Source organism: Limulus polyphemus, unplaced genomic scaffold, assembly GCF_000517525.1.
Source record: "Limulus polyphemus unplaced genomic scaffold, Limulus_polyphemus-2.1.2 Scaffold177, whole genome shotgun sequence".
In the NCBI taxonomy this organism is placed as follows: domain Eukaryota; kingdom Metazoa; phylum Arthropoda; class Merostomata; order Xiphosura; family Limulidae; genus Limulus; species Limulus polyphemus.
In genome coordinates this window covers 435,307-445,800 of record NW_013665787.1, presented here as the reverse complement: position 1 = coordinate 445,800, position 10,494 = coordinate 435,307, and the positions used below count along the sequence as shown (strand labels likewise).

Genomic DNA, 10,494 nt, shown 5'->3' with positions numbered 1-10,494 from the left:
CGCAGATAGCCCTCGTGTAGCTTTGCGCGAAATTCCAAAACAAACAAACAAAACAAAATCGGAGTTTTCGATAACAAAGTTGCAGTCTTAATTTACAGAAGGAAATACATTGGTGAACACGTTACCTACAACGACGAATAGTTTAGAAGCCAAAGTATGTTCTCTGACCAACACCTGCAATTAGACACGGATATGTCGGTTCCTAGAACTCACAATGAATAGGTGAAACTACTTTGTCATAAACGTATAATAACCTAGCATATTATTAATGCTGTTCGGGGCATGCGTTTCTCGACATTTTTTGGTAACCTCGTACAATAGAGGGTACGATGTTTTTTGAAAATTATGGTGTGTCTTTAACGATGATAACCAGTTCTGTAGAAAAGGTTAAAGCACGTAAGGTGGAGAGGAATAAAAGGGAAAATTACTAGGCTTTTAAAACCCAAATTAAATGGTGAACCTACTGCACTGCTGTGTACTAAGTACCGCTCAGCTTATGGTTGAAGTGACACAGAATGAAAAATTGTTATCTTATGTAAAAGCCACACGGTAACGCATTTTACAACAGCAATCACATCTCGTATTTTCGAGCAAATTGTCATTGGCTCTACTGCCACTGGCCCGCGGTTAGAGCTTCTACTTACAACACCTGTCAAGCCTTGCACCAGTGAGGTTGAATTATGACTGAAAAATGCCGGGTGAGCCACCAATCTTGATTTCAACCGTGTATTTTACTGATATCAATGGGCTTAACCGCATCTTCAAACGAGTAATAAGTCGCCCAGCGGATACGCGGAATTTCAGCCTATCGAGTTATCGCAAGTCTCTGCTCAAAGTCGTCTCTTTTAAACACGCCTTAGCGTATCATGAGACACTACTACGACATTATATTTCTGATGTTCTTGAACAATGAATAAAGATAAGAAGATAAATATTTACACAAACAACAAATACAAAGAAAATTATAAATAGTGAAGCAACATTCGCGTTGCAGATTAAAACTCAAGAAGGCAACAATATTCTTTTATTTGAATTGTAAAGGCGATTCCCAATAACTTGATGACTAAACGCAGACACGTGAGTAAAATCATTTTCTATAATTAACATTTTGCCTTTCACTTGTGTGTGTAATGATTGTTTTAACTCCATCCAAGTTAATCCTTTCACTTCATGGCGATATGATACAGATTCTTTTATGCTATCTGTAATGTTTTAAGTACTTCTTAAAATATATTGCACCATTTTTAAAATATTAACCTTCCAAAACTGTTACAAGCAGTCAAACGGTCCTAAGAGGAATTGATATGAAGAAACCTAGGAGCATACACTAAAAGAAGAAGAAAAAAATCGAAATCAAGTAAATAATGAATTCAAACCCGTGATACTGAGCCAAGGTCTCAACACCGGACAAAAACATGCATGCCGCCTTCATTCCCATGTTACTGAACTTTTAGTATAATTCTGTGGCTTCGGGCGATTATTGCTTCAGTTTGAGCAAAAGCGAAATACATTTTTTTTTTAGAAATATATCGATAAGCACATGTTTTGAACCAACCTACTGGACAGGTCTTGTTGATAAAAGGCTTAAGGCAATCGTGACTTATTAGCTAAAGGTGGGATGTGATCGTGTTATCTTTGTGGCGCCTCTTCTTCGGTCGTTTGTTGCCGAAGTTGAAGGTTAATCACCACAGCGTATTCTACGTAAACATACGGAGCGAGTGCAAGAGATATGATTATTGGATTTAAAATTTTAACAGTGCGTTAAGCCTACTCGTGGAACGTTTCCACAGAAAAACACTGGATGAGAATCGTTATACAAAGTTGACAGTGTTGCAAAAATAAGTTGTATTTGTACGCGGTGATTTCCTATGATATAAAGTGCGATTGATTATTTTTGATATTCTATGGTATTGCCTTGTATATCTTATAATGCGTTTTATCGTTTTAAATTAAGATAACACACTGAGAACTAACCTTTATATCAGTGACTGATATTACTGGTACGAACAATTGCTTACTTCTGTAGTATCTCGTATTAGCCAAGACAAACATTACTCATATTTCTTATTATGTAATTTTATAATATTCACCAAACAAATCAATGACAAATGATCCTTTAATAAAATATTTTGGAAACATCGTTACAGAGAAACCACCTTTAAACTTTCTTTACAACGATATGAAAAATACCAAATTTGATTCAATATGATGCCTCATTCTGAATAAATGTTTTAAATGTTGGTAGATAAAGATCAGTCTTTCTATGGGGAATTCCCATCAATTGTAGCTAAAAAAATACTCCTTTTATTTGAAGGTTACGTATTCCATTATTTTGTATCAATCTTTTTTTCTTGGAAAGTTTTTGATGTCTCATTAGCTTTTGTATTCAAACCAAATGTGTCATTTTATACCTTCTTTTTTTTATCATGACTTCAACCAAATTTTTCAATCTTTTCAGTTAATTAGAATTTACCTTGCTCAGAGAAGGTAATTAGTTAACTTACTCATGCCCCCCAGTGGCACAGCGTTATGTTTGCGGACTTACAACGCTAGAAACCGGGTTTAGATACCTGTGGTGGGCAGAGCACAGATAGCCCATTGTGTAGCTTTGTGCTTAATTGTAAACAAACAAACAAACTAACTAACTAATTTACTCATATGGATTAAATTTAAGATGTTAGGAAAATTATATAATGTCTCAGTATTAATTGTTTCAATAATCATCAAATTCCCGTGTTTCTAAATGTTATGATGACGAAAATTCGAAACTTTTTTTTTAAATTAAATACTGTTTGCATCTGTGTAGATGAAAAGAATATTGTTCGACTGTTCGTGTATAAAATGATATCGACAAATAGGAGGAAACTAGTAAGAGACCGAGTTCTTTAGAAACTATTGTAGCCCATGGGTTTGTTTTCTCTTGTATTTCGCCCTTCCCCTCCAGTGGCACAGCGGTATGTCTGCGGAGTTACAACGCTATAAACTGGGTTTAGATACCTGTGCTGGGCAGAGCACAGATAGCTCATTGTGTAGCTTTGTCCTTAAACTACAAACAAACTTCACTTGGATTTCAAAATTCTTGTGTTCTAAAATTATATATAAGAGCTAAATGTTTTTTGTTGGAGGCTAGGCATTGCCCATTGGTTAAAGTGCTCGAACTGTGAATCAGAGGATTCTAGGTTCCCAACCCGTCATTGTAAAAAACTTTCCTTCGCACTTTCAGACCGTGGGAGATACTATGAATGTTAAGGTTTAATCCCATTATTCGGTCAGATATGTTTTGTTTGTTGTTACGCATAAAGGGCTGTCTGTGCTGTGCCCACCACTGGTATCGAAGCCCAGTTTTTAGCGTTATACGTCTTCAAACGTACCGCTGAACCACTAGAGAGCAGTGTGACAAGAGTAGTGCTGTTGTGTAACTTTGTGCGAAATTCTGAAATAAACTGTTTTCTTGGAAATCTATATTCCAAAATTATTGTTGAATAATATTAGGAAATATCGTCAGTTGGAGTTTCAAAAAATGCTATGATCAAATTACCTTGTTTATGTAGTAATTACAGTGAAAAAGTTAACATTTTCTATGCTAAAATTCGAGATGGCGTAAAAATAAAGGTGTATATATATATATATTGGTTGTTATTTTTTGTTTGAAGTTAAGCACAAAGCTACACAATGGGCTATCTGTGCTCTGCCCACCACGGTATCGAAACTCGGATTCTAGCGTTGTAAGTCCGTAGACATACCGCTATGCTACTGGGGGGGGGGGGCATATATATATTGGAAAAGCAAATATATAGATACTGATAATAGATGTTAAAATACACTTAAGTATTTTTTTTATATTAATTTACAAAGTCTGTGCATTTCGAAAAAAATATAGATTGTTTTAAATGCTTATTAACCAGTATTTGCAACAACGTTCTTTGCATAATAGTTTGTCTTTGGTAGAAGCGTAATAATTCTACGTTTTACATTTCCTAGGCCCAGGTTCAAACCCGGTCCTCGAATCCAAAGTTTAAGCTTTTAATGAGAATGTAATCGCTTCATAAATACTGAATGGCTAGATATTATAACGACTGAGCCGGAATTCAACGTAATGAGCTTGTACATACGTGTTTTCTTTGCTAATCATCCGACAGTAGCAAGCATCTATGTTTTAGGCGAAAAACAACAATAAAAAACTACTAATATGCAATAAAAACCCACCCTTTTTAAACACACAATAGTGAAGGAGAATTAACATACTCTTTGTCACAATTGTCACTCTAAGTGCATAAGTTTTTATTTTCCATCTTAGGCAAATGGCACTAGACCTGAGCTAAACAGGGTCATTTTATCTTTAGTTACTGCAGTACTTTAGCAAAAGACGGGTTCCTATGTTCTTTCATTTAGTCGTAATTATGCCTCCTCAATCCCAAAACGCCTCTTGGCGGTGTGGCGAGTTGGACTATACCAATGCGGACTTTAACGTTCCCATTTATCCTTGTTTAAATTATGGTAATTTTGGTAGATGGTAACAGCGAAATTGGTCATATTTCTCAGCTGAAAAACCATTATTTTGCATTGTAATTATATAGAAATACCAATGAAGAAAGTTTAGTAAATACTGGAACCATTTTGTATATTATCTTCCTATTGGTGCAGCGTATCCAATTTTCTGTTAATCCTAGGAGGTATGATATCAGGAACCGTCAGGGGGAACAGTATGGTGAGTGAGTGGCAATGAACCGAGTGATTCTTTTTTTTTTCCACATGCGTTAGTATCGTTTTCCTGTTCTGAGTCCTAAAGAAACATGCTTCATCATGGTAAGATATATATATATATAATTCTGTACATCTATAATTGGTTTAAGAAGGGAACGTTTTCGGTGATCTTACGTCCTAGATGCTTTAATTCTTATTATTATATAAAGTTTTCGTAGAATATTTTTGCGCAGTTGTCAACAGCATATTATAGAAAAAAACTGTAGACATTATCGAGCATCATGCAAACTTTCCAAACTGTCCAATACAAGGCATTTGTCAGTAAACTATTTCTGAAAATATTGTCATTCATAGCAGGATATAAGGTTTAGACAGATCTTTGTTTAAAGATTCGGAAGATATACATCAATCTGCTTCCTGGTGGCTCAGGGCTTATAATGCTAAAAATCTAGTTTCGATAACCGCGGTGGGCAAAGTACAAATAGCCCATTGTGCATCCTTGTACTTAACAAGAAACAAACGAAACGTATCAATCTTGGTAGATTGAATGATTATAGTAGATAATATCTATAGGATGTTTACTTTCAACTTTATTATTTACTAGCACCACTGACCTATGCATTCGCATTATTAAAATTACGAGCTTTTGAACATGCTGAAGAATGAAGAGTTTTCCAAAGTGTCAACTGTAAGGTTGAAACAAAAATCATGCATGTAACCAAATCGATAATCTCATTGGAGAAGTATAGTTTGTAAGTTTTAAAACTCAGGACGATCATTGCAGGTTTTATGTTTATTGTATCTAATCATTTTTCATTATTTGATATATAATATGCTTTAGGGACATATGAGGGCAAAAACTACTTCCAGAGAACAAAAAAGTACAATCCTAGTTTAAAATTAAAACTACATTAATATACGGAACAAACTGGGTCTAAACAGTACAACTGAATATTCATTTGTAATCCTTCCTTCAACTTTTTAGTTGTGTTTATTTTACAATGCTAGAAATGACCTCAAAATTAAAATACTTTAATTTCATTTAATTATATATACTTCACTGGAATTTATTGAACTTATCATTTTAATACTTATTAATGTGTACTAAATCTCTTGCGTAACTATGTGGCTATGGTTGGACTCATATTTAAAGTCGTTGATCGAAGGACTGAATTAGATCTTATATGCATAACTGACATAAAATTATGAAAGTGCCCTCCAGCTGACAGATCTTTGATTTAACAAAGATAGCAGAGATTTATATACAATAAGAGAGCAAGTAGCGCTTTTCGCCCCAATATTGACAATTTATACATTAGATTAAATGTTAAAGACATCTTTTATGACATCCTCCTTTAGGTTCAGTCAGCGCTTTTTTCCCCAATATTGACAATTTATACATTAGATATGACATCCTCCTTCAGTTTCAATCTTTATTACATCTCGTTTTATCCTCTTTTATCCTTGTTGAGTTAAAAGCTTATGAGATTAATGAACTGAAATGAACCTTGTCATTTTAAATTTATTTGATTTTTTTTTTCTAGAGACATACCCTTACCTCACAATCAAACAACATATCCTACTATATATAATACTATAGTTTCTGTTAATTAAACAGGTAGACCTTAGCGTTATAATCAACCATCATTTCTATACTACGATGCTATAGTTTGTCTTAATTAAACTGGTAACGCTTAGCGTTAAAAACATATTGCAACCTCACAATCAACCACTATCTCCGATTACAATGTGTTAGTTTTTTTAAAAATTAAACTGGTAGACCTTAGCGTTAAAAACATACCGCTTCTTCACAATCAACCATCATCTCCTATTATATGTCACTAACTATAAAAGACTTATTCCCTTCGTCACTCTGTCGAGAACGCTTTCACGCACCTTTTTGGTAATGTTCAACAATATACATCGTCGATTAGCAACAAAACTATCACCTGATTGTTTTTTGGCCAACTATGGTGTTTATGTTGAATGCTCAATATTCTTTCTGAGTTGTTAGAAAGGTTAGTTTTTTATTCTCTATTTTATTGATAACTTCGGTGATATAACAGCAAGATAGTTTAATTCAGAATTTTTATGACATTGAGTTGTAGCCAAAAGTAAAATAAAGTTTACCAAGTAGCGTTATTAAATTAAACTACAAATAGGCCTACTATTACTAACGTTATACAGTCAGTGTTTAAAAAGTGTTAAGTGGTGAATAAATGTTAATTAATAAATATTCGTTTGGTATTTTAACACATATATTATCTACTTGGCCTTAAAACATAAAGAAAAATAAACGTTTATTACTATCAAATATCTTTTTCCCTTTGTAAAGACAAAAGAGTTGAAAAATTTGTGTCGGACTGTCCGCACTATGTTTTCTACTTCCTGACCTAGGATACAGTGCAAAGGCTCAAGAGTGATATTTAAGTTTTTACTAAAAACGTGGCGACTAAAGAATTACTTCGAGACTGATGAAATAAGTGAAGAGTAGGTGAATTTTGGAGGTACAGACAAATTCGTTTTAGTTAAATTCTACAATTTTAGTTAATCATTCAACAGTTGTTTCCTGTCATTTTTAACGCGCTTATATATATATATATAATACTATAGTTTCTGTTAATTAAACTGGTAGACTTTAATGCTAGAAACATATACCGCTACCACACAATCAACCACCATCTCCTACTACAACGTGGCAAGCACTTAACACTGTTGTTCGAGAAACAATCGAGATTTGTAATTTATACTTTGAAATGTCAGTTCAATATATCGAAGCAGAGGTTAAGAACCGACATTAAGAGCATTATGAACAGTAGTAAATGACAGAGAGACTTTTTATTATGCTTTAAAATTTTGGAAATTTCTTTCTAAGAAAACTTGGCTGATGTCTGATATTATCAGATACATTAATGTAGACAGATTTTAATCACAAAAACACTACTCGATGATTATAATCCATGTTTTATATAGCGTTTGGATAGCAGAGTACACATTACATACTAGAACACATCTTTATCGGATAATATTAAAGATAGTCACCATATTAAAATAGGTGTTTATGAGTATTATCTACATGTCTGTTAGAGCGTATAATCCATGTTTTATATAGCGTTTGGATAGCAGAGTACACATTACATTCTAGAGCACATCTTTATCGTATAATATTAAAGATAGTCACCATATTAAAATAGGTGTTTATGAGTATTATCTACATGTCTGTTAGAGCGTATAATGCATGTTTATGAAGAATTGTAGTTAAAACGATGGAGTGTTAAAATATATAGCGTCTATAACCTCGGCAATCACCCACTTATTCTTGGTGACGCCAAATGTCTCTTCCCCTTTACTTTTCAAATTACAAGTACCATCTCGCCATCTTGCATTACATGTGGCAGCTTAAGAACTCTGTGTAAACATTGGACGTGAAAAAATTCCGCACGCTTGCTTAACCTACTTTTTATGTTGTAGCTGAGCTGATAAAAAGAAAACTCGAAGTACTATACTGAAATTAGTAAAACCAAACTAATAAAGCGATACCAGCATTAACCGCCCCTCGCAGGCCATTAATCACCATCGTAATCTATCCACTCTAGAAGATATTTGTCTAAATAACAGCGTTAAGATGTTCTTACTCTTGCAATTACTAACCTTAACAATTATCCTTTTGCTCATTTATCATTTTCATCTTTGACCACAATCGTCAGCAATGACAACTATTTTGCGAAAATGTCTCAAAAATGAAACTTAATTCAAAGAAAGATTAATAGCATTCGATACGTGAATGTAAAGTTAAAAAGTGTGTGTGACAGTATAAGAAACATACAAACAGCCAGAGCGAAGCCCTGTCCTAGTTCATGCCCCAATAGAAAATGTTTTTAGGCTTTTTTAGTCAATTACTATTGAACATCCACCATGAGTTTGTTGGTTTTACAAGCCACTTTTGAAAGCTTCTGTGATTATGTTCTAGAGCTGGTTAATATCTGTGTTTAAAATAAAAAATATGTATATTATGTATGTGCATGAGGTAATGTCCTTTTAATAGAAGTATCATACTTAGAAATATATCTTATTTAAAATAAACGAATGTTTAATCTTAAAGAGTTATCCATATTTAACATAGGTGTTTAATAAATAAAATACAGAAAAGTACTTGAATAATTACGGATTAGTGAACAACAATGAAATAAAGTCTGATGAAGATTCCCGAAGAGAATTGAAAGTTAGCTAAAACAAACACTGGATGCAAGATATCAGCGTTGTGTAAGCCTATTGTCTTTAAGGTACTTTTTTATTTTGTGCATTTGAAACAATAAACCGTCGACATTACGACTCTTAAAGATACCGAGTACGCCATCGACATGTTTGCGCCACAGTTTTATAAAACCTGTGAAAGAATTTAATCTAAAGATTTACTCGTTTAATGGTTAAGTTATCTATAGACGATGAGACTGAAAAATTCATAGCGTTTCTGTAACGTTGCTAATAAATGACACCTTTAGTGCCCCCTGGTGGCTCAGAGGTAAGTGCGAGGACTTACAAAATCGGGGGTTCGATACCTTCAGAGAGAAAATCATACAATTACAGGTTTCATACAAATAAAGAGAGGTACGTTCAGTGCAATTTGGTCATATTGGGGTCTTGTTTGTGAATTTGGCGAATTATTTATTATTTACTCAGAAAGAATGGTTTCGTAAGTGTAAAGGTTTATTTCTAGGTTTGAATCGGACATTTTGTCGAACGGAAGATTATGTTTGGTTTGTTTATAAAGTTCTTAACATTCTACTTTTCATTTTTTCAGCAGATGTCGCCTACCAGAAGACGCCATTAGCAGCAAGTATAAAATTCCCAACGACAGAAAGAAACAAGGTTCCTTCATCTGATTACCTTATTCTTAACTCGCCAGTTTCCTTCTCCTCGCACTACAAGTCGAAGCAAGTTCTTCCGGATCTAATGAATTCTTCAACAGTGCACACTCTTCCTCAACCCATATATCCTCGACCGCAACTGCCACTGGCCCCTCTTCCTCTTCTGCCTGCGTACGCAATGGCTGGTTGTGGCCATCAGTTCAGTGCATATCCTTTTCTTTTTGCCGCCCATTCTTTTGGGCAAACCCCCATTAAACCAGACTCCGTAAAAGGTGTAGACGTTTCAGGTATGACATTAGAAAAAATCTCCCAGAAACTCGTTAATGTAAACACCCGACCAGTGGTATCTAATATTTTAGGTACTACCAAACATAAGGTTTCGAAGTTTGACTTTTCTCGGCTGGCAGAATCCGCAACCACCAAAGATGACGAGGTAGCTTGCAAGGAAACTTATCACTGCCAGAAGACAACAGGAGTTGATAAAAATATTTCTAAGGAATCCTACCACTCCCAGATTCCATCAATCATTCAATCGACAGCTTCTCTTCCAGTAATAACAAGTCATTCATTTCCGTTTATGACACCTTATTACAGCATCGGACCGATTGGATTTGGTGCGGAGTTCTTCGAACGGAAGGGTCCTAGAGGTAGAGGGTCATCAAGGCCGAAAAAAGAGTTCATCTGTAAATTCTGCCAGCGTCGCTTCACCAAGTCTTACAACCTGTTAATACACGAGAGAACGCACACGGACGAACGACCTTACACCTGTGACATTTGTCATAAAGCTTTCCGGAGACAGGATCACCTACGTGATCACAGGTAAATTTCCATAATATTTCTTTTTGTTTAGGCATAAGCATTAATACGCACTTTTATGGAATATTCTATTGATATAATTTTTCAAGCCCTTTATCTGATTGTT

At 34.5% G+C, this 10,494-nt stretch overlaps 1 protein-coding gene across 5 annotated transcripts in view; it reads left to right on the top strand.

Annotated features, from left to right (window-relative positions):
- Positions 1-10,494, top strand: part of LOC106478063 (protein bowel-like) — a 79,927-nt gene that overhangs the window by 65,989 nt on the left and 3,444 nt on the right. For 2 of the 5 annotated variants that reach the window (XM_022381587.1, XM_013938574.2), the window contains one exon: positions 9,509-10,391. In XM_022381587.1, coding sequence (XP_022237295.1) covers positions 9,509-10,391 — 883 coding nt within the window. Of the gene's footprint in view, positions 1-4,778; positions 4,807-9,505; positions 10,392-10,494 lie in introns of those variants that run through there. The other 3 variants (XM_022381586.1, XM_022381589.1, XM_022381588.1) reach the window with 2 other exon arrangements.